The 25,085-nt window shown below is 38.1% G+C and overlaps 1 protein-coding gene across 7 annotated transcripts in view; it reads left to right on the top strand.

Annotated features, from left to right (window-relative positions):
* SHISAL1 (shisa like 1) overlaps positions 1–25,085 on the top strand; it is a 204,168-nt gene that overhangs the window by 138,156 nt on the left and 40,927 nt on the right. For all 7 annotated transcript variants that reach the window (XM_052789975.1, XM_052789973.1, XM_052789976.1 and 4 more), the window contains one exon: positions 18,477–18,575. In XM_052789975.1, coding sequence (XP_052645935.1) covers positions 18,506–18,575 — 70 coding nt within the window. In that variant the 5' untranslated portion in view covers positions 18,477–18,505. The remainder of the gene's footprint in view (positions 1–18,476; positions 18,576–25,085) is intronic.

Genomic DNA, 25,085 nt, shown 5'->3' with positions numbered 1-25,085 from the left:
TTTGCACCAGTAGTTATTTTGTGTTGTAAAACTGCTGATTTTCTTGATGAAAAACAGCTTGCTTTAATTATCTGATTACCTTTTTCCAGCAAGGAAGTTCTGAAGGATTGAACTATTCATTTTTTGAGTTATATTATGAGTAGTTTTAGAGTGCATCAATTGTCTCATAGCACTGAGCAAATGAGAGAATAAACGTGTTTATCTTCATACGAATGAACAATCTGAACAATGTGTTTGCATGACAGAACAACATGAATTATACAGAATATACAAAGAGTTTTTATTTTCAATAATAAATTTTATTAAAAGCAAATAAGCTTTAGTCCGGCTTTTAGTGACATAAATGTATGTGTTATAATATAAATACTTAAGGCTCACGATTTTTTTTTTTTTCTTAGGGTACAACAAACCTTTCCAGAACATTTTTCATGCTCCAACTACAAAGGCAAATTGAAATATGATGCAAGGTGGATAAAAAAAGTAGCAGGCTAATTAGGTGCCACGGGGTAGTGTTGACAGGTTGCTAGATCCATTATAGTGGAAATGCTTTTGCTGCAGTGCCCACTATGTAACTGCTTGTAATAAAACCAGATTACTTTTAGACTTCTTGCATTGCATTCTCTCTCTTAAATACACAGACACACACACATATTTTCCTTTGTCTACCTCTGCTTGTGCTTTGCCAGCACCTTCCTCGCATGCTGGAAGACCTACATTTTTGGCCAGAAGACGTGCTGCAGGAGGACCCGATGTTCAAGGGGTTTGTGTTTTCATGTACCATGTACCCAGTCTGTTTTTCTGTCTTCTTGGAAATACTGCTTTCCTGCTAGCTGGTAGCTTATTCCTACAATGGGAAGCCTGCCTGGAGAAAAGATGGATGATTGGGATGCTTCTCCCTTGTTATGAGACCAAGATGGAAGTTTTCGCTAATGTTCCCGGCGGTACTGGTGTTTGCTCTGTGTGAGTAGTTTCAGTGACCCACTGACATGCTCGTACGCTGAGTAAGGCTGAATTCAGTTGGCTCTTGTTCTCCTCCACCTGTAAGACAAACAACAGAACCCAGACACTTGCCTCGGGTTAACTGGCAGCACTTTCAAGCACTGATTTGCTCTGAAACCTTGTGTATGTACTTTTGTGGGAGATCTGCCGTTTTAATAGTAATACTGGCTTTCAAAAAACACGCTGATCACTGTTCCCACAGAAAATTTGAAAATGTCTGTGGGTAGTCACGCTAATGCGACTGCCTGGATTTTTAAATGTATTATTTTAATTGCAAATGCTTTGTTGGCTCTTCACGTGGATATTCTTCTGAACTGGCTGTCTTATACAGTTGCAATTGAGACAGTACTTTATTAACAGCTTGTTTCAAGTTCATTGAGCTGATATCCCCACAGGTCTCTTCTTAAGTGCATCTATTTGTCTTGTATTGCACGCATTTAGCAGTCAGTGAGAGACCTTTAGTTCAGAAGTCTATGTACTGCTATCACATATGTGGCTGCTTTGGCTTTTCTCATTGCTTGTTGGGTTGTAAACATTAATTGTCATATTCGCCTTCGTTCCTAGCCAATTTTCCTTTCTGCTTACTTTAACAAACAATGCCTTCCAGATTTCTCTATGGCTTGCTTTATCTACTTGAAGATCCCAGGTATTTTTCTACTAGATAAACAAATAGGCTTACTCTTTCATATGCATCAGCGATTCTTAGATGTGTGCTTTTTGCAACTTTTACCTTTATTAATTATCAAATGACTGGGCCCTGCAAGGAAGGATGGATGTTTAAGTTCTGGTTGCTACCTCTTGACTTCCATGAAGATTATCACTTCTTCAGATGAACTTTGGTCTCATCTCTGAGCGTATTTTGCAGTAGTCTTTATTTGAAGAGCCCCTTTGTGACAAGGTTTATGACATTGGAAGGTAGTTACAGTGCAGATGCCTTGCCTGGTTATGAACCTTTCTGTGAAGGATTAAGTGGAACTTGGTGCCCACAGCATTGCAGTTTCAAGCTGCAAGCCTGATTAACTGAGAAGTGTCTTTCTAAGTGTGATTTTTCTTAAATTCTTTCTTAATCAATGCCGTACTTCAAGGTGAGTTTTCTTTTTAAACTGAGAGAGGTTTCTGTAAGTTAGAGTGGCCTTCTCAATTACTGTTAATTACTTATGAGGAAGATGATGAATTGCGTGACTTGCTTTGGAAATTCATCTGTTCAAAATTGCCTTCAGAAGCTGCTATGCTTAGAGCTTATGAGCAAGAAGAAATTGCAGTTTTGCCCTTTTTGTTTGGCATTTTCAGTATACAATTGAGGTAAAGACAGTAGTGGGGGAAATAAAAATATATGACCCAAAAGCATCCTGCGAGAGTAAATAGCTTTTAGCTAGAAGTATATCAGGTTAAGAACAAGGCCTCCTTTAAACTGACTTTCTGCTATTCACTGGATGGTGTTTGTAATTTGTAGGGTTTCTGAGCTACTGTGATGTACCTTCTCGAAGAAAACACAACTTTTAAGCTATGTAAACATCAGTCTAATCTAAAATGTTTTGAAACCATTTCCTTACTTCTTCAAATTAATTGGTGTTTCATACTCTTTCATTTTCAAAGTGCATCTTTGAAATAAGCGTTCTGATTCAAGCCTTATTAAAAGATAATTCTAGCTTCCTAATCAAGGACTCTTGAGTTTCTCCCATATTTCTCACATGACAAGTGATACAAGACTTGCTCCAGAGAGAATACTGAAAAGATTGAAACTGTTCATTGGAAGGTGGGATGCAAAAGGACATACAAAATTAGAAGTGGTACAGGGACAGAAGATCAGCCCTTTTGTAATGCAAGAATAAGAGACTGTGAAACTGGTCCAATAGCATTTACTATTTATTTACAACTAATCAATAGATGTCATTGAGCTAAAAGATACCCATGCTGATAAGAGCTCCAGAGAAGAGCAGACATTTATAGAAACAATGAAATAACTGTGTAATAATTCACTGTTATGATAATTACATAAAGAGTCTTCAGGAGTAAATTTTTTCTTCAAGACATTGTAAGCCTCTAATGAAAGGGATATAGAAGAAATTTACCTGTAAGACAAACTTCTGCTCATGTCCACTTTCAAATATCTAGCAGACTGTTCTGCAGAAGAAAAACTGGATTTGACCTACGACTGATATGACAGCCAGATTTTCTGTAGGAATTTCACTGTAGCCTCTTTAACCTACTGAAATACCTCTAAAAATCTACTGTTAAGAATCAAAACTTCTATTTTGTGTTCTTACATTGAAACTTTTGCCATTGACTTCAGTGTAATGAAGTTGGCATTAGAATTAGGTTTCTGAGTGAGTGACCATATGGAAAAATTAAAGCATATTGTCTGAGGAATGGAGTGACATTAAGCAGGGTTAAACAGAAATGTTTTTTGCCTTTTCAAGGACGAGAAAACCCCACAACTGTTAAATCAACCCAGAATGTTTCATTTGACCCAGGACAATGTGTATTTCTCTTGCTCAATAAATTAGAGAGAAATCAAATAAGCTTTTGGATCTTTCTAGAATAAATTTTTGGGTTTTTCTTCTGTTGTACTCAAATGTCTACATCTAGAATATGAAACATTTCTAATTTTTAAAAATAGTCAGTTCTAGCTGACTTTAATATTCTTGTTTATAAAACTTGATTTTTGGTGCATGCAGTATAATCAAAATGTCCTATTTTGATTGACACCATGAACAAGCAGGAAATCAGCCCTTTTTCTCAAAGACAACTTCTTAAGAGCAAGAACTTGTATAAATTCTTACCAGTTAAACTACATGTGAAAGAAATTTAGACAACTGGCTTAAAAGAACAGAGCTGAACTTAACTACCTAGAGTATAACCATCTGATAGTGCTACCAGCCTGGTCAGTAAGCAGAAAACTAGGATGATTAAACTGAAGTTCTAGCAGTTGTAGCAAGGTGTAACGCTACCTGGAAGGAAAAAAACAAAACAAACAAAACCCAAACCCTGTTGCATTTCCAGTGATTAGTCTAATGTATCACTTCTGCTATGTTTAAATCTGTCATGAATACACATTTTAGGACGAGGCAGCAAGGTTAACAGTGTCTCTCTGCAAAGAAGAGGCAGAAGAAACTCTCAAAATTCATGCACATGGAGTAAGGTATTATTCTGGCTTTTGAAAACTATGTAAACCATTCTTTGGGCAGATGATTTCCTGTAATCAGTAAGATTTCAATGCTGAGAAGTTTTTCCAGTATCGTGGCCAGGACAATTAAAATTTTTCCATTGTATTAGTGTAGGATGGATAAGATGCTAAATAAGAATAAATTATATCTTTGTGTGAAAGACCTTGGATTGGCAAGCCTTTGTAGGGGGGCTGTGTTTATTTGCTACATTTTGCTATAACTAAAAATCTAGATTATTTTCTTAAAGCAAAACTTCTTGACAACATATTTAAAATTATGTTTGACTTATGGTTACATTTAAGACCTACAGTAGCTACAACAGCTGATGCACTGACTATTCAAAAGGCCTTGGAAAAGGCTGAAAAGCCTCCTTTACTATTGTTGTGGAGCCTGAATAGGACAGTAATTCCAGATGGTAATTACATGACACAAATTACACCAAAACATGCTGCAGTCTATGCTTACCCTTTTAACTGATGTTGAAATCTAGGTATTAAAACATGAGGATTCAAGGGCAAGGGGGTTAATCAAGATAAGGATTTTTTTGGAGAGAGAATATAGGACAACAAGGAGAATACAGAGGAATATGTGACCTTTGGTCAAATACCACAAACCAAAGCAGTATGTTTAATAGTGTAGAAGACAGTTGGTTACCAAGGAAGCTGAGGAATGGACTGCTGACTTTGGTTTTTGGCTGGAAAAGATCCTGTGTCAATGAACTTAGAAATGATGAGGACGTAGAGGAGGATTTTAGAGGCAGCTAGAAAGCAGAATAAAATTCAAGAACAGGAAGGGTTCTTCAGAAGTCATCTGGTCATTTCCCACCATTTTGACTGTAGGGACTAAATCATGATTTAAGCAGCTAGAAGATGGGAAGGAACAGAATAAGGTTATATGGGAGGAGATAAATCACTTCTGCATCTGGCTCCTATTTTCTTACTTGGATGATCCCATCTTCCATTACACTGTCACTTAGTTTCTATCTCATCCCCTCCTTTGCCCCTTGAAATATCCGCCATCTTTCCGCCAGAGTTTTCCAGAGATGTCTCTGTGAGTTGTCATTCCAGGTAAAATAAGGAAGGCAGATTTCAATCCTTCTTTCTCCATATCAGACCTCTTTATTTGCGGGAAGGCTGGAATTTAGGTTTGGAACCTGCAGAGGAAGTGGCTTTGTCCTAAATATGAAAAGCCCCTCTGCTCTTCACAGACTCCGTTAGATTCAGTTCAGCTACGTTTGAGTTCTAAGGATTTCATAATTCAGTATATTTTGGATGTAATTTACTGTCCCAAGACACAACCGATTGTCTGGAGTATATGACTTCATCCATACTGATAAATATATTACATAGTGGGCATCAAAGGCCTTATGGTTAGTGAGAAGAAAATCACTGCAGAATGAACATCTGTGGCGGCTGCCAAAACGATTATATTTTTATTAGACAAGAGGGTCAAAAAATTTTTTTACAATAGATAAAACGTTTGGGAACAGACCTTGAAAATGCATTGAGATACTAGGATCAAAATAATACTCTGCTCATAAAATTTGGATGCATATTGTCGTGTCCCCCCTACCCCCCACCTTAGAAGCTGTAGCACCAGCTTTTTTTTGTCATATGTTTTATGATCAGGTTATATGATAAGTTTTGTGTTCCCCATTCAAGCAAAATAGCTAAAACTATCTGTATTACAGGATAATAAAATTGTCACTTAACAAATGTAACTAATTTCATATTGCTAAAAATACCCAAAAGAACGGGTCATTGGGACCAGACTGTGAGAGACTGTTCCCTGTGACAATAAGGGATTCTTTACATAGACTTTGATGAGGTGGTGCATATGGTGTGGTATAATTGCAGAGCGGAAATGCAGTTATTCAGCCAGAATTTCCAGAAACAAAGTATCTCATTTTTTAAATAATTCTTGTGATTTAAAACTGAACATTCCTATTTCACTTTGTTGTGTCCTGTTCCTCTCAATCTCTGAATGTAGAGGTTAAGTATAACCCTTCAAAGACATATAAGCTTGTTTTCTGCAAGGATGGTTTAAAGTCATATTGGTATCCCTGTATCCTTTCATCACAACCTTTCAATAAATTGAGCTGTGTATTTAATTATACACAGGTTAAATAATTATCTTTTAAGTTCTCTGGGTCAGAGGCTTTGTAGGAGTATCTCAAAGATACAGTGGCTGGCATCTGGGTCCTGTCAGAAAGTTGTAAGTCAGACTTCTCGCTGTCACTTTCTAACTTCATTAGTACAGAAGGCATCACTATGGCTTATAATGACTTCAGAGTTGACCATTACTAAATAGGGTACAGCAGAAATACCTAGCCATGCTCTCTTTTGTATGTAGACTTTATGAAAATCACTTAAACATGAAGTGAGTTTATATTCCCATAGGTAGGGGGTCTGTTTGGTTTTCTTCTTCTTCTTCTTTTTTTTTTTTTTTTTTTTCCCCCCTAACCTGGTCACTTTTCACAGGAGCATGGCATTTTTAATGAGTGTTTCCTGTTTAAGGCATTAGACCTAGAAACTTGATACACAGTTCTCAAATCTGATGTATTCTTCCTTTATGACTGTAACTGCTCTGTGCATCAGGTTTTTTTCTGTAAAATAGAAATAGTACCACCTCTCCACTTGTCTTTTTTCATTTGTTTAGACTCTAAAATATCTCGGAGAAGAAATGTACTGCATGAATGCAATATTGCTTGCTGGTAGTATCTTTGCTGTGTGACATACATGATGAATGCCATACTTTCTTCCTTACATATGAATTGTTTGGACTTGATACGTTCTGTTGATGATGTTCTATATACTGGTCTGTAAGGTAAATAGGAAATGCATGTCACTGTCAGAGGAACCTTTTCAGAAGGTTCTGTCAGATGGAACTATTGGTACTGCAACCAGAAGACAAGTAGCAGTTTGTTCCTACAGGTGTGATCATCTGATGTAAAAAGCTGATCCTGTTGACTTCAAGGCAAAACTCCCACTGACCTCAGTAAAGCTGGTATTTTACCCTGAAACTTAATTATAAGTTAGCTAAGGAGCTAATCAAAGCACTATGGTAAAGTTACTTTGCACAAGATGCAGAAATAAATGCCCTTCTCTATGTAGAGGAAGCTTACATAGCATAAACCAATTGAGCTGAATAAAAATACATGGCTGGGTCATGCTTATTTTATGCATGACTCGGTGTACTTTCCATCTGCAAGTTATAAGGTGCTTACTGTTAGTGCATCCTGAGGTAAGTTGGATTTAGAAGGATGCTGAAACTAGAAACATAATACTGGCTTACAGAAAGAGGGGTAAATGTTTTTTTAGGAAGACTTTGTTCCCCATGGTAGAGCACAATTGTCAACTCAGGGGCTGACACATCCACAAGGGTGGTAATTCCTCAGTCGGTTGCTTTGTCGTCATGAACCTGCGTTCAGGGTCATTTACTGGTTTTGGGTGATTGCTCTATAGTCTCCAGTATGTAGTGTGAGCCCACTGACTTCCTACCAGACTTGCACATCTACCGAGCAGAGGTGAAATTGTGTTTCAAGTATAGTTGACAGCGAAACCTTATTTCAGTAGTGACGTAATTTTGCACCCAGCTGGATCCAACGGGACTTAGCCCCGTGACTGAAACCAAGTATATGCATCAGTCTTCTTAATGGCATTTAGTGCAGTTATATTCTTGAGGCATTTAATTTTTGCCTTTAAGATTCACTGTTCAAAAATGTAAAACTAATCCCTATCAATATTGCAATCTTTTGACAAAGTTAGCTATTCTAGTAACTATGCAGAGAGAAGCGTACATAGAGGTCACATGCAGTCGGTGCCAGTTTGCGCTGGAATGACCCAGGATACCGTGCCAGAACCTGTTTCAGGTGTGAGCTTCGCTTCGCTCCTTCCCTGCCTATACATCCAGCATCTCTTCCGTACAGAAGAGATGTTCTCTGTGTTCTACTGTAATTATAGACATATAAATGACAAGTGTGTTCAGGTGGAAGCCATTTCTTAGGTACATGGCTGTAGGGAGCAAAGGACAGTGTTGACGTCAGTGGCTCATGACTAGGTTTCACAGGTTCTCTTGTAGTCCTTGGAACACTAAGGAGTACGCTCTGTGTGTATGATATATGCCTGCCCACTGAGCATGTACAAATAAATATTAAACAAAGGAAGCCACTTTTAAATGAATTGTGGTTTCAATCTGCTGTTAGTGCTTCTGGTACATTCCTGTATTTTTGCTCAACTTCACTGGGTTCAATGGGGAGGGGGTGTTCAACGCTTGATCCGTGTGAGGTCAAGAAACAGGATTTCTGTGGAATTTAGACAAGTCTTTTCAAGTAGCTTCTCTCACACCTACCTCTGTGCACAGCAAAAAATCTGCAGAAACCCCAAGCTATACATAAAATAAGCACTTTATACATTCTGTAAAACAAAGGATGTGAAACAAAGGTTGGGCCTGTGTTGTCACCACCAGCAGCACAGCTTTGTTTTACCTGTTTTTTCAGTTCCAAAAATGCATGCTAAAAAAAAAAAAAAATTGTTGAAAGCCACTTTTCTGTTGCTCTGCATGCCTTTTTTCCTTCTGCTTGGCAACCTCCACACCTGCTGTTCTGACTACTAAAAATTGTCCTTTCTTTTGTCCTGCAAGTATTTCTGCCTAAGAGGAGAGGACAAAGGATTCACTACCATTTTTCTTGGTTCTGCTGCCTTGTAACTTTCAAAATGAAGTCCTTGTTAACAATTCAGTGTTCCTGGGGCTCCAAAATTTAGGGTTTTTAATTAGAATGCCTATGAGCTAGGATGGCTGCAGTAGCACAGGCACGTACTGCTCTTAAAACCAGCTTTTTAATGTATTCTTTAAGTGTATAGCAGTGAAAAACAGCATTTTCTGCTGCACTGTGAGGCTGGTGTGTTTTAAGAGGAATGAGGCAAAAGAACAGGTGAAAGGAAGTTACTCCCGTCTTCTACTGTACAGTTTTTCTCTCCAACGTTTGTTGGTTCAAGGCTCCCACACAGTTTCCTTTTTCCGTAGCTGGTACAGTGACAGCTCCTTATCCTGTTCTAGTCTGCTTTAAGAACAGCCTTCATTTGTGATGTTACTGAGAAACATTTCAGTATATGAAACATTTGAATATACCATTGCAGATGTTAAAGGAGGAAGGCCAGTTCTTTCTCAGTTTACCCTGATGGGTGTTTTTCATCATTATCTTTAATGAGAGGGTAAGCAAGATCTGTCCAAAACGTTTCCTGGAATCCGAACAGTTATTTGCCTCTTAAGGGAACACGGATGGCTAGTTTCAGATTTCAAAAGTGAAGAAGTCTTGCCTGTTGAACAAATGCGTAGAAGAGCCCACCCATCCCAGAAACACCACCACCACACACACAGACACGGTAGATTAAGTGCAGAATTTTTCCAGTTCACCCCAGGTGACTACCTGGGCCATTTTGTTTCTCATAAGCCTTGTTGCTGCCAGCACTAAGGGTATATAAATACTACTCTGTAGTATAGAGACAGCTGAGCTGGTTCTAGATGAACGAACTTAAATACTGGAAGCAACCTGTATTTCTTCACAGGGTAGACACGCCTCCATGGAGGTCTGCACTAGGACAGCTAGTGTGCTTTCAGTTCACATTTAGAACTGGCTTGTAGTGCACGTTGAGATGTTTTTCTTAGGAAAGTTGGAATAACATAGCCAAAATACTTGTAGTACAGATCCATCTATGTCAGATAAGCTACACGTTGTGTTGGCATAGTAAAATGATCCTCATGAGGGGAAAAAAAAAAGTATTTTTTCTAGTTTAACCACAACTGGCAGCTTCTTCCAGCACTGCTACATTAATCAGGGATTGCACCCTTTCCTGACTTAGCTAACTGCCAGCAAAATTAGCTGGTTTTCCCATTGCAATGTGTCCTGGTTTTAAAATGTGTTAAATAGCATAGTGACATTTTTGAGCAGGAACACGAGTTATCATTTCAATACGTGCTGGCCAGAGAACCATTTTAGAGCCTTTTAGAAAGGACTAGCTCTAGTGCTGTAAGACAGGGCATGCTTAAGGTAATAACTTTGCAAGGATTGATGCCTAGTGGTTGGCCAGAGTTAAAGTACAACTTGGTACCCATACAGGGGCTTGGAATGTTTAATTAGATTCTAAAGGAATGGAGTAATAATTTGTATTTGTAAAAGGAAACATCCTTTCTAAAGTTGATGGAAAGAGGAAAAAAGTATTCATGAGAATTCTGAATTCCTTTGAACTTGACATGTTTGAATTAATCCCTTTTTCTGAGCCCACTTTAACTTTTGCTTAACTTATTCTCATATTTTTTACTTTTGAGCAAAATAATTTTTGAAACCGTTTTACAAACCCAGAGTGACAGAAGGTTAGAAACCAATCTGTTTAGATACAAATAATGATTAACGATGTTCAAGAAAGTGAGAATGAAATAAAACTTAGATGTCAACAGACTGTTCACAGGAAGGTTTATTTTTCAGAAGAGGCCATTTTGAAAGGAAAATCTGTCAAATGTTCCCATAGAGACTATAGGTAGTTCTTAACTTCTGTATATATACAGTTGACAACATATTGGTGAAACCAAAAATTTACTCATGCCTATTTTTCACTAGATAAATTGTTGATATATTACTTTTTTCTCAAATGGATAATACAGATACACTAGCCAGGTTTACTGCCATGTTTACAGAAACAGATATTCTCAGGTTTTAGAGCTATGCTGTAATATAGAGATGAGCGATATTTGTCTATTAGATTTGGGAGATTTTTAAAACATGCCTGTTATAAAACCTCTAATCTTACCTTCATAACTTCTTTTATTTCTCAATAACATCTTTAAAATTACAGGGACAAACTGTTTCCAATAAACTAGTAGAATCTACATTATTAATTTAAGACTTGGAAATTGTAATATTTTAAATTTAAAGTACTTTTGCTCTGGTTGTGTACTGAAAGTAGCTCAAAAACACAAGCTTAAGTTTCCCTAGAGAAGAGCTTTTCATTTCTTAAAAGCTGAAATGATAACTTGATTAACAATAGAGATTTGTAATCACTTTAAAATTAATACTGTCCTGCTCTCAGGCTCTTTTAGAAAATTATTACAAAACTGTGTATGTTTCTTTATAATTTCTGCCTCATGGGAGACCAAGAGCATTTGTAATTTCAGAGTCAAAATTCAGTTGTTTCAGATTACTTTGTTCCATGAATAGACCAGACTCGATAGTTTCATCTCACTAGATTTATTTATTAATTGATAAATGAAGCACTTGTTTCAGCTCACACAGCTGGCTAATCTTAGAAGTTGGTTGTACAAAATCACTCAGCTGCCTTGTTTGACTCAATAACCCAGGTATACATCCAAAATGAGTTTAGTTCATTAAAAGTAAGGATTCTGGATGACTACAACAAATCTTTGTCAGCTGCCTACACTCATGCTGATACAGTACATGCAAATGAGAATATATGAATATTTCAGTCTCTTAACAAAGCTAAGTGGTGTTCAGAGCATTAGGAAAGGTTGTAGCTCTTGTCTGCAGAACGAATTTTGCTTATGAAAGTGAGAAAGTTGCCACTAACTTGTAGCTGAAGTTAGTTATCAGTGTCAGTATATCATTGCAACTGCAGCTGTTATTTTTACATAGCTGACTGTCTTGCCAAAGTAATTTAGGTATTTTTCCCCAAAATGAGACCGTATACAGTGAAGGGCCAGTTGTAGGACAGATGACAATTTAAAATTTTCTGACCTTCCTCAGCAATAAATCCAGGACATCAAATATCCTGCTAAATGGAAATACATAATGAATTGCACCAAGAAATTGATTATCTGAAGTTTATTTGCACTACAGCTACATTATAGTAGTATCTTCAATATCTTTAGTTTTGCTATGGAGACAGGAATTTGGCTGTCAATAAACATTTTGTGCTATCTTAGGGAAGTTTCTCATCAGTTCAATTTTGTGATTAAAAGGTCTGAATGTACCACTGATTCTCTAAAATTAATTATCTTGTAATAAAGGAATACTTTAACTTCTGTATCAGATTCTACTGTGCAATGTACTGCGTAGTCAGGGTAGGAACTGCTAAAATCCATTTCCAACTTGCAAGTGTATGATGTGTCTCTTAGGATGTAGGTGTAGGACAGGACACAATGGCTGACTAAATGTGTTGGTGAAAGAGGCAGGAGATGAATGAGCGGCCTTAACAGTTGTAGCACGTACAGGTTTCTTGGCCTTGTCTTATGAATAACAGCTATAGACTGCTTGACATTCACAAGATGGTCTTCAGGCTGTACTTAATAGCTTTATCTTTTAGGACTCATGCATGTTGTCTCTGTGTGGAGGATAGCTGGGGGAAATAATAAACATGGGGGTGAAATAAAACAAAGTAGTTCATATTTTCAGTTTTAAAAATTATAAGGGGGAAGAATTTCATGATCAAGTTAGTTTAATATAAATTTGCTCGTCTTTAGCAATACTAAACCCCTAACTGTAATGCTTTATCTGCAGTTGTGCAGACTCACACATGCTTAACTTCAAGCATATGTGTAGTAAGATGTTTTTAGGAGAGACACTGAGTAATGTTAACGCTGCACTATAATTCAAAAGGTTTTCTACCAGCAGTTCCTTTTCATAGGTTGTTTCAATCGTTTCAGGTAAGACAACTGTCAACTGAAAACTAGTGTCTGTTTTTCATAAACATTTTCTTGAGGTTATCGCATTGTGAAACCACGTTTTCTTAATAATCAGGTTTTCTTTCACACCGGTTACATTGCTGCCTTTGTAAAAAGACTGTAATTTCACTGCAATAGCATTCATTAACTCATACTAGATGCATTTTTTAAGCCTATTTTAACGTGAGAAGTGAGCAGAGCTGGACTAGAAGTTAGGATTGGATCACAGCCTTCTCTTTTCAATCTAATTTTAAACAGCTTTCTCAACCACTGTGATTGTGTCGGCCACATTATTCATGCCCTTACTGCTGCCACAGTGCAACCGGTGTTGTCTGTCGTCTTCACATGAGCAAATAGGTTGAGAAGAGGTCATTTCCCTGCTGGTGATCCGCCTTGTCCCAACAATGTGGGAAGTGCAGCAAAGCTAACACGTCTCTGAGGTTAATGAGGGTGTTTTCCAGGAGGAGACTGGGGAATAAGAGATTATGGAAATCAGAGCTTTTCTAAGTATCATTTAATCATAACTGTGAAAGATGACCGTGTCCCAAGAGAACGGAGGAAGAAGTGGAAGGAAGCTCATCACTGCAGCTGCTGCTGTGGCATGAATTCCCAGGGCCAGGTCCCTGGTACTCACAAGATTGGAAGGCCTACTGGACATTAGCGTGAAAAGAGGGAGTCATCCTCAATTATGTCACATGTGGTGGTATGTTTTTACGTATATAGTTATGTCTGTATGTAGATGTGCCTTTCTGGGTATACCAGTGATATACCTATGTACCTTTTGATGCACTATGAGAATCAGCAGAAGCTCTATGGCTCTGCACTTTTGTAATGCGGTATTTTTATTTACCTCGGAAGAGTTGGCAGCTATTGTGGTATTTATTAGGACCTTCTGGGCACTAAGAAAATTAAACAACTGAAACTTAAAACGACACTGAAGTTACATGTACCACCTTGCCATAAAGTGTACAGCCAGATTTAAGAGGAGGTATAGGAGGTATAGCAAATATGTTTTTTAACAAAGATTGTAAGAAGTGGAAGTTGTTGGCCTAAGAAAAGGCTGAGTGAACTTATAGCACTTTTGGTATGTATTAATTAAAGACTGATGCAAAGAGGGGTGTAATCAATGTAGCTACAGTTAAGTTGTTCTCCAGCTCCTCTGGGGATAGGATGGGCTTGAATCAAAGCAAAGGAGCTGCAAGTTAGACATAGGAAAACCTTTCTAGCCATGAGGTTAGAGGAACAGTGGAAGTGAATTGCCTGAGAAGGCTGGAAAACCCCTCTGGTGGTGGAGATTCTGTGAACTTCTGCTAAGAATGGTTTAGAGGTACTTAATCCTGTGACAGAAAGGTGGATTAAATGACCTCTTGAATCACGTTATTTTCTGTTATCCTATACAGAGAGCTAACTTGTGAGGCAATGCTGATGTATTTAATAAATTCTCTTGCTAACTCCTTTTGTTCTTTCTAATAACTGAAAAATGCAAAATGTGCAATGTTTTTCAAACATCTCTGCTAAACATAGCTTTTCTTTTCCTTCAAAGTGCGGGGAAAATTATTTCTACATAAAAATCTTGCCACATGAAATGGTTATTTCTCTTGGCAGCTTTTCTTTCCAATAATTCACTGATTCCCTTCAAGAAAAGACAGCTAGATAAAACTATAAGGATAACTGAAGCAATGTACGTAACCAAAGCAATGTACGTAGCAGCAGAGTAAGAGCTAAAATGTCACGGTGTGTAAGTAAAAAGTAAAATCTGGCGTAATGACTGATACGTGTATCTGGTCCCTGCATCTAAAGTCCATGGTGAGGAGGGAGGTTAAAGGCAAATGAGTTCCGTTTCTGTAGTGGTGGGGAGATCAGAAGTTAGAGTGCAATTGCAGACCCTTCGTCAGCAGAAACAAAAAGCCACCCACCTGCCAAGTCTCATATTAATGTCTGTTCTCCTTGATCATAACATTACAGCATCTTTCCTTTGAATGTTGCTGTCTTTGAATCATTCATTGTTGCATCTTCTGCGAGGGAAAGCAGTAGTCCTAACATAATCCATATTTCATGAAAAGATAGCAAAGCACTTAAAAAACATGAGTAAGGACCAATTTTTCTACTTCACAGTAGACGTGTTGAAAAGCAGAGCAAAAAAAAGCCTCTAAACCAGTGATTCCTCAACCATTTCTTTAGTCTACTTTATGATGTAGCCACAGAGATACTTGTGATTGCTAGCAGAACGGAGCAGGGTGGTGTGAGGCTAGGAATCTCAAAGGATATGGAAAAGGAGCGGCATTCTCCTTCCCTCGACAGTCACCACAAATAAGCGTAAAATGGTGCATTAAAAATTAAAATTGGTGCATTAGACCACCCTTCCAATTGCTGATTTACAGAACTAGAAAAGAAAACCTAATCTCTTAGCCTCCAGGCCCTTGAATTTTATTAAAAAAAAACAAAAAACAAAAAACCTACAACCAAATCTACCTTTCCTCTTTCCTTCAAATGTAATTCTCTAATTTTAAAGTGCCCTGTCAGTCTTGACTAATAATAATCATAAAAAATTATTCAGCTAGATCACTGCTAATTACTACGTTTCTATCATCTCTATTCTGTGGCCTAGCATTAGGAAATACTTCGTACGATCTAGGCACTTTCTTTTAGCGAGCCACCTGTTCTGCCCAGCTCTTCCACCTGTCTGATTGAGCTCTAATAGCTCAGAGACATCCTCACGATACTGCACTAAACATGACTGCTTTAGTCAGACAACAGCATGTAAAAAAAAAAAATTCAAAATGGTCAAGTAGTGAATGGTTAGTTGTATCTCTGTCCACCTAAAAATGGTCATACTCAGTTTAACGATCACTGAAGCAGTCATTACAAAATCTGCGCATTTCCCTGTCATCACAAATATGTATATATTTATACATCTACACAGATTCTGTTGCTCTCCTGGCCTTTGATGTGTGGCTCTAGTGTTTTAGTCTCTTGCTCTGATCTTCCCAGCTGGCACTGAATAAAATGCAGGCATCACAAGACTTGGATTAAAGTGCCAATTTCATTGTTGCCAATTCTATTGGACATAATTGAATAAATCTTCCCCTCCCTGAAAAGCTTCTAGATTTCTATATACAGTACTGATTAAAAAATTACCAGTAAGGCTGTACGTACTCAATTACTAGCAAGACTGTACTTTTCAGAAAATGTGCATCTTACTTCCAGTCTGTTAGTCTTCCAAAACTAATATGCTTCCCCCCCCCAATCATTCTCACTACCTGGTCAAATTGCATGCTACTAAATAAGATACTTTATGCTACCTTCATCAACAACAACACTGAGAGAAATAAAATGTACTTTACCATAAGCCCACAATGATATGCATTAGTTATATTACTCTCCTTAATTATTTATTAATTGGATTCTATATTAACCATTCCATTAACTTTCTCTAGATCTGCATCATGTTCACAAGTTTGTAATTACCTGAATTATCTCATTTACTTCTAAAAATGTCCTTAGGTTTCTTCAGGTCCTCTGAAAGCTGCCATAGTTTCCCAATGAACTGGAAAAAGGATATATATGTCCCCTAGCCAGCTCTTCTAAAATAACCGAATACAAATTACACAGAATCGCAAATATCACATTATGAACCTTAGTATCAACTCATTAATGTCATCCTAAATTAGCCTTGATATGGAAATATTTAATAGTCTCAGCTATACCAAACATCTGTCTCTTCCCAGATACACAACAGAAATGCTTATTGATCTCTTTTTAATTAACTGTTACTAAAGCCACGATTTCCCTCTAGTAATGAATCACTACCAGAATTCCTGCAGCTTTGGCTTACTCAGGAAAAAATCTTACTCCTTTTATTCCTAACAATATTGGCAATAGCTTGTTCTTTGTATCTGTTTTTCTTGATCAAAATCCTACATTCTTAACTTCTGGCTTATTTTCAGTATTATTCTTTTTTATGCAATTCTAACTTTAAATTTGCTTGGTGTTTTAGTTAATATGATATTCCTTCTGAAAAAAAGGTGGTGGATTTTTCAAACAAGATTGATGCTTAGAGAAATATTCTTAATTAGCGTTCATAGTTTTCTGCACTCCCCCTCCCCCCACTGTGTTATAGTTTTAATTGTTTTCCCCTTGGAAGAACTGACTTATTTTAAAGCTACAAATACAGTGGTTTGGATGTTAATCATGCTTGCAGGTAACAGTATAAACTATTGTGATTTCTTGTACAAAAGTTACACTGATTTTTACGTTTGTGATCTGTTGTTTTTCATATGCTGATGACTACTTAGAGAATCTGCTTGTGCCAGACACAGCATTTTTTGTTAGCGAGAAATCTTTTGTCTCTAAACACTTCGTAGATAGCACTGTCTCTCCCCTCCTGTGCCCACATATGTTACTCAGAATTTAGTTATTCATGATAATGTTGATTTTCACTCCCATTTTGTACCATACAGGTGCAATTGTCTTGGGATTTTAATTTGATTCAGTAGATTGTAGTAGACACCTATTAGTAAACTACCTAGTATTTATGATACAGCACTAATTTCATAAGCATTTGGCATCCTGTTGCTCTTAAGCTGTCAGCAGCAGTGTAATTTTTCACATAAATTGCTATTTTCCTTTCTTTTTTCCAAGTTGCTTCTTTATAAACATCTTAGAACAATTTTTTTAACAACCCAAGAATTAGACTCGCCCTACCAGCTTTCAGTAGTACCATCTAGGCTTTCTGGTTTATAGCCCAAGCTCCCAGTGTTGTTGTACAAACCAGTAAGCTACCTCTTTATTATTCTCTAATGTCAATGTGAGTTCAGGATGCTGAAGACCTTATATGTCTAGCATTAGTTTGCATTAGCAGTGACAACAGCATAGGGTACCAGACGTTCCTACTGATGTTGATGACAACACTTGCACTGGGACAGAGTCTCTGCTAGAGCTGTAGAACGTGCAGCTGGTGACGTCGAATCCATGTGGATATAAGATGGATTTGGGCTCACCCAGTTGTGGGGCTGTTCTGCAAAAAACTAGGATAGCCTTTTTATGATGACTGCCAGCCAAACTGCATCACATCTCACCATCATTTCTAGGAAAACAAGAAATAAAAATCCCATGAAATGCTCTGATTGTAATGAAAACACATTTTTTTAAATGTTTCCAACCATCTCAGTTGCTCGACCCACTTTCTGAACCACTGCACCCTCTAATGGGGTAAAACAGATTGACTTTCAAAGCAGCCAATTTATTTTTATATTGTTTATATCCTTATAGGCATAGTACACCAGCCCATTCTTTTGACAGTAAAATAAGCACAGTTTTGCTGATTGTAGATCACAGGGGAGGTGTGAATATCCAATAAAGACTTTATATGATTCATCTCTACTCTGAGTTAATCAAAAGTATGTAAATAGCTGTATACATTCATGGTGAAATGAGAAGGGAATTTTTACGAAATCATAGAAAGGAGAATTTATTTAACTTCTAAATCCAGAAAGAAGTATGGCTGGTTTGGGGGTTTTTTTCCTTATTGTGTGAAGCCATCTCATTTTACTAAAGCTTTGTGGGGAAGTAAAAGTTTGAACAATGAAAGTGAGATGAAACAGGCACTTAACCATGATGTTGCATCTTGTCAAACAGGTAATTCTCTAATGGACCAATGAAAGCCAATGATGACAAGTTGTGGTCAACAGTCCTTGAATGTGCTGATGGTTCTGCTTTCATTACTCTTGTCAGCAGGTAACTTTTATACTTTGAATTTATCTTTCACTGATGTGTGCCACAGGGAAAAATTAGTTGCAATTTAATACTGGCTTCCTACAAAATAAACAAGGTCAAATGGATTGTTAATAGAGCAATAAGTAAATACAGCCTTTTTGTATTTAAGAACTGGAAGCTGGAATTTGAAATGCAGTTGAAAATTCAGTTTAAGAAGGAAAAGGTGGTGGGACACTGACATGGTAAAGCAGGCTGAAAATTTAAAGGAAACAAAGCTACTGTTTTGATATGCTAGTTTTTCAGCTCATCTAAAAGAAAAAAGCAAGCTCTGGACTGCCATACAATCCAACCATTGAGCTAAATAACCATCTATTGGAAGCAGAGCAAGTTGGGATCCAATTGTGTGGTTTTATATGTGCACACAAGAGAATGTAAGCATGTGAAGGATTCAACTGGGAACTTCAGCTATTCTTGAGATGAATACATGTTAGATACCATGTAACATATATACTTAAGAGAAAAATGCATGACATCATGGTACACAAATATTATGTTATTTTCCTGAATCTAAAGAATTGACTGGACCAGGGAGTGGTTCCAGAGATTTTTCTCCTGATGCTTGGTAGATCTGCCGTAGACGTTTGCTACTAGCACACAGAAAGGATTTGTGCAGAAATCTGTAAGTTGTTAGACTGAGAATTAGTTGAATGCTATGGTTATTAGTTGCATTCGTTCTTCAGGAGTTATTTATGACATTAAGGTTTCTGTAATTATGAATGAATATTTAAAAAAACAGTAATTAAAAAGGTTCTTAGTCCAAATAGATTTGATCCTACTAGTTTTTAACTCTCAGTACAACCTCTTTTATCCTCCGTTCTCGAAGCACTTTTTAATCCAAACATATTTTTTTTCCATCACTGCTCCTTATTCCCTTGTACTACATCACATCCCTAACCACCATACTTAAAATTTTACCAGGCGTTATGTATCTTAAAGTATCCTCGTGTTCCAGTAAGATTGTTACTACTTTGTCTGCGCAATGCCTATAATATTCAGTGTTAGATCCTCATCAATTAGTTCAAGTGTGCGTTTTGTTGCCCACAGTCTCATTGCTTGTTTGCAAGCGTTGGAGTTGATTCTTGCTAATGATAGTTCATTATTTAGCTATAACTGACACAGTCCTTTTGGTAACAGTGTTACAATATTATCAACTAGACTACTTCTCTGCCTAATCTTAAACTAGTATTTTCCTTTAGAGTCCTTCCACGGATACCCCTATGTATGGCGCTGCATCCCTACTTATGTCACTACCCTCCTCCTGTGTACTAGTCAGGCACAGGGGCTGTGGCAGCTTCTTCGTTGTTTTCCAGGTTAAAGCCATTTCAGGAAGCTCTTTCCCTGGTGCACGAATGAAGCCAGTTATTCAAGACGACTTCAGTGAATGTATCCCAGCGATCAAACTTCACAAAACTTTTCCAGCTGCTCCAGTCTCTTCTCTTGATTTTTGTTAAGTTTTCATACCTTTGCGGCTCTTTATAGGGGACTTCTACTAGAGACCTCCTGAGATCCCACTTCTCTAACCATTTTCCTCAAGATGGTATAAATACCTGTGTTCCAGTTGAATGGGACACTGTGATTACAACATGCGTGCAAATAGAAGTAGTCAGTGACTGGTACATATACACGCTTAATTCCCTCAAACCCAGACATAAAGCCAGTGTTCTGATATTTTTTTCTCTTAGAAGAAAAGCACTGCCTCTGAAGTACAGTGTTTTTGTTTGAAAGTAATTACGTATAGTTTTTACTTCTTACAGAATTTATCTATTAACATCACAAACTATTGTCTTTGTAAATGTGTACCTTATCTTCTTGTTGCTCCTTGGCTATTAGTATTTTATTATCTGACATCCATTCTTAGCATGTAGAATACAGGCTTAATTTGAAATCATCACAAGCCTTTCATGGCAGCCTAACTCTGCTCCTTGGAGAATTTTACTACTGACATCTGTAGGAGTGGGTTTAGTTCATTGCTAACTCACGCGCATTTTACAGGATTAAATTTATTATTATTTTTTTGCAGCCAGCATGAGTGTAAATTTTTTTGTCCAAGACGGGTCAACTTCCATAAAGGAGAACTACTGGCTTTATGCAGTGAAAATGACAGGGGAAAAAAAGGATGCTACTCTCAATGGAATGATATGAACATCATTTTTAAACGGAGGTGAAATGAAAATCTAATGGCAGGACTCCTTCTGAGTTGCCTAGATTTACAGACTTTTGTCTGTAAGATCATGCTTTACTTCCAAGTCTTTGATATACTAAGATTCACAGTCTTGGTACTAAATTTCTAACATCCGTATCCATGGTTGAAAACTGCACTTAACAATTGGAAGCGTAACTTTCACTGGCTCCGCAGCCGGAATGAAAGTAAGGGCACGAGTAACAGAAAAGTTCCCAGAGCAGCTGTTCTCAGAGCCCAGTCTTCGTTGTGTCAGAAAAGGAGAGAAGCAGTGACGGTGGCAGTGGAGCAGAGGTGTGGAGCAGAGGTGTGGTCAGGTACCACGGTCGTGGCTCAGAATGAAGATGAATTTTGGCAGCTTTAGCAGTGTGGTTAGGAAGGAGATGCAGTTGCCTAACGTGGGCAAAATGCTCTCAGGGCAGGGACAAATAATGCTGAAAAGAAAGGCTTCAGATCAGAGTAGGTAGGCTATGGCTCCATTTAAAAAAAAGATGAAATTGGATTGAGAATACTGAAACTTCGGACTGATTTTATTTCAATGCTATCAAGATCACAATGGCGTGCAATTTTAGGATTTGTGAACGCTTACTAGTTGTACTAGCTGCACAAGGAATGCATAATAGAGGGAGGAGCAGCATGCAGTCGTGCCAGAAGAATAGCCTTTCTGACCAGTAACTCTTAGATTTGCTTTGCAGTAATGTTGATACTTATATTCATTTAATGGATTGAAACACATATATAAAATCAGGGATGACAGCAAGGCTTATATTAACAAGCAAAAATTGACAGATTATTTGCACATTACAGTGTTTTTTTCTTTGAAATAGGAAACGAATGTCCATACAGCAAAATTATCAGAGGATCTCAAATGGTTGGCATTGTGCTAAGTAAAATGCATACATGTGAATATTTCTGTGGATCCATATGGAAAGCTTATAAAGACCAGCCATTCTGAAAGCCTTGGGATTTTAAAAATTTAGTAGCTAAATTAAAAATTTAATCAGCATTGCATAGATCTCTAACTGTGAACAGATAGGGAAGTAAGTTTGATGTACGCTGGCTGTTCACTTTTTAAGGTAGAGTAGATAAATCTTAAGATGAGCTTAAATCAGTCATTTGAAGCACAACAGACACTTCTCATCTCAAAATTAGTAAGAACAGAGATAGGAGTGTCTATATCACTTATCTGTTCAATAATACTTTTCAAAAATAGTATGAGAATTTGCACATGCAACTCCACTTCAGAAACAGCTGCCATCTTTGCAACAAACAACTTAAGAGCCTTTCAGGTACAATACTTTTATCTGAAGTATTTCTGTAGAAATAAGGCTCTTTAATCCTCAGGATTTAAGCAAAGTTATTTTCAGGAAAAATACTTTTTTTAAAAAAAAGACACACTTTGTTTATTGAATCTCTCGAAGAGAAGCAAAGACAGCAAGTAAAATTACACAGATTACAATAAAGGGATACCGTTTTTTCACTGTGTACTAGGTCTGGCTGGGATGGGGTTCATTTTCTTCACAGCAGCCTGTATGGTGCTGTCTTTTAGATTGGTGACCAAAACAGTGTTGGTAGCACACCAGGATTTTAGCTGCTGCTGAACAGCCCTTACAGAGGGTCAAGGCCCCTTCTGTTTCTCATTGTGCACCCCAGCAGGGAGGCCGGGGCGGGCAGGAGCCTGGCGGGGGACAGAGCTGGCACAACTGGCCCGAACTGGCCAAAGTGGTATTGCGTACCGCATAACGGCATGCTCAGCGATAAAACTGGGGTGGGAGTTTATCCAAAAATTGCTCAGGGCCTGGCTGGGCATCAATCTGCTGGTAGTGATTGCTTTAGCGTCACTTGTGGGTTGGGTTATTTTGTCGCTGGTGGGGTTTCTTTTTTCCTTATTCATTTATTAAACGGTCTTTATCTCGACCCACGAATTTTCTCACTTTGCACTTCTGATTCTCTCGCCTGTCCCACTGGGAGGGGGAGTGAGCAAGCAGCTGTGTGGTGCTTAGCTGCCTACCATGGTTAACCCACCACACACTGACTACCAAATTCAGACTGTAATTCAATCATCATGTTACGCTCTTATTTGTGCATTTATTTTAGTCACTGACACACATTCTCCTATTTAAGGATTTGCTTAGGACTACATTTTATTACAGGTATCACTCCTCCTCTGACCTGATGTTATCGTCATTCTCCCTTCATTCTTTAGTCAATCCTTCCCCCAGTTTTCATCCCCAAAGAAGTTTGGGGTTTGTTTTCCTTTTAAAATGAGCAAAGGACCCTTCTAGGGATCAGGGGGCACTTTCACATGTGCTGTTAAGTAAACCACTTGGCAGTGACGAGCAAGCTAAACTTCTCAGGGTCCTATAGCCCTCTAGTGCATTCTCACAATGCAGTGTCTCTCTCAGAGCACTGAGTAATTTCAGAAGCACGGAAGTAGTCGATTGCTTATGAAACATAAAGAACTAGCTTTAATTCTTATAACATGCACTAGATGTATATACAAGTCAGGTATAACCTTGCAGGGCTGCTGTTCACTTGTGGTAGCTTAACACGGGTGTAGTCACCTAAGCTAAGCTGTATTAATAACATATGAAAAATTACATTTTTGCTATCCTGTTATTTGCAAAACTAGTTTTACAATAAATATCTTCCATTAAAATGTGCCAAACTTGAAACCACCATCTACATTGGAGGCTTCAAAAATTACTAACGTGTAATTAGTTGTAATAATGTAACTTTTAAAAGGAAAAATGTTAATATATCTTTAGCCATAAAAGGCATTATACCTGCATTTTGAAAAAAAAAATTATGATTCTGTTGATAATGCATGATAAACAACATTTGTGTTGCCCTCTGAGGCTTTACAGGTATCAAAGAAAATTTTGTTTCTTAGGAGCAGCTGGCATAATCAAAGTGCAGATATTCCAACTAAGAAGGAATAAGTGAAGATGGCTAAAAAGAACTGTCAAACTGATCAGTTCAGATCAGTTATATTTTCTCTATGGCTGCAACTGAAGTAGTACATCCATTAAGCCATCTACTTCTGGAAGTTATCCTTCAGCTGGATAGGGAGAACACTGGACAAGGTGGGGAGAAAAAACCCAAACACAAATGTTCAGGACATAAGCAGCACTAAAGGAGAAGAATGGAAAGTCGTTTTTCTTACTATAGAGAGTTTATCGCACAGCTTTTTTGATATAGCACATATGTATCTTCCTCTGAAGCATCTGAAGCTGGCCATTTATCAGAGAAGGATTAGATGGGTGCTCTTCTGCTGGATACTGTAAACAAAAATACCACGGATAAACATCACTATTGGAAATGCAGTGCTACACTAGGAAGGTTACCCCTTCACTTGGATTTATTAGGTCCAATAATAAGACTTACTTTCTGTTTGTTGACATCAGGCATGGACTTACCTTTTTTCCTAGTAATGATGCCTAGTGGAACTACAGACATTGTAATGCATGTAATACGCACCCTTGCAAGCTGATATCAAACATTTACAAAACACTTAGGGACCTTTATAGGTGACCAACCACATGCATCATGCATCTCATGCCATTTGACTTGCCCCAGATCATCCATGTGTGCACCAGACCTACAAGAGACCTGCATCTCCTCCACTGAAAGCTGGAGACCAGACAGAACAGCCTAGGGAAATCTTAGCTGGCACTGGAAACCTGGATTTAAGTAACTGAATCAAGCTCCTGTTCTTGTTGGAAATCAAATACTTAGTTAAAAGTCCTGTTTAGTTTGTGAATTTCTCCCATGCCACGTTTCTCCTCCATTGTTTTCCAGATTTAACTTTTCCAAAAACAAATGATAGGTAGTTAAAACTAAAATGATGATGGGACAGAGTGCAACCTCAGCAAGCTTCCCGTTCATACAGCAGTGGGAGGAGCGGCTGATAGGCCATAGGGTTGTGCTGCCATCCAGAGGGACCGGGGCAGGCTGGAGAAGTGGGCTGGCAGGAACCTCATGAAGTTCAACACGGGGAAGCGCTAAGTCAAAGGAACAGCCTCGGGGACCAGTATATGCTGGGGGCCAGCTGGCTGGAAAGCTCTTTCTCTTTGTGGCTCCATTAGTAGGAGTGCTGCCAGCAGGTGGAGGGAGGTGAGCCCTCCTCTCTACTCAGCGCTGGTGAGGCCACACCTGGAGTGCTGTGTCCAGTTCTGGGCTTCCCAGTACAAGGGAGAGATGGACCTACCGGAGAGAGTTCAGCAAAGGGCCGCTGAATGACGAATGTGACTGGAGCATCCCTCATACGAGGAAGGGCTGAGAGAGCTGGG

This window comes from Harpia harpyja, chromosome 6 (assembly GCF_026419915.1).
Source record: "Harpia harpyja isolate bHarHar1 chromosome 6, bHarHar1 primary haplotype, whole genome shotgun sequence".
In the NCBI taxonomy this organism is placed as follows: Eukaryota; Metazoa; Chordata; class Aves; order Accipitriformes; family Accipitridae; genus Harpia; species Harpia harpyja.
Note: the sequence above shows the minus strand (reverse complement) of the source record. Positions and strands in the feature narration are given on the sequence as shown.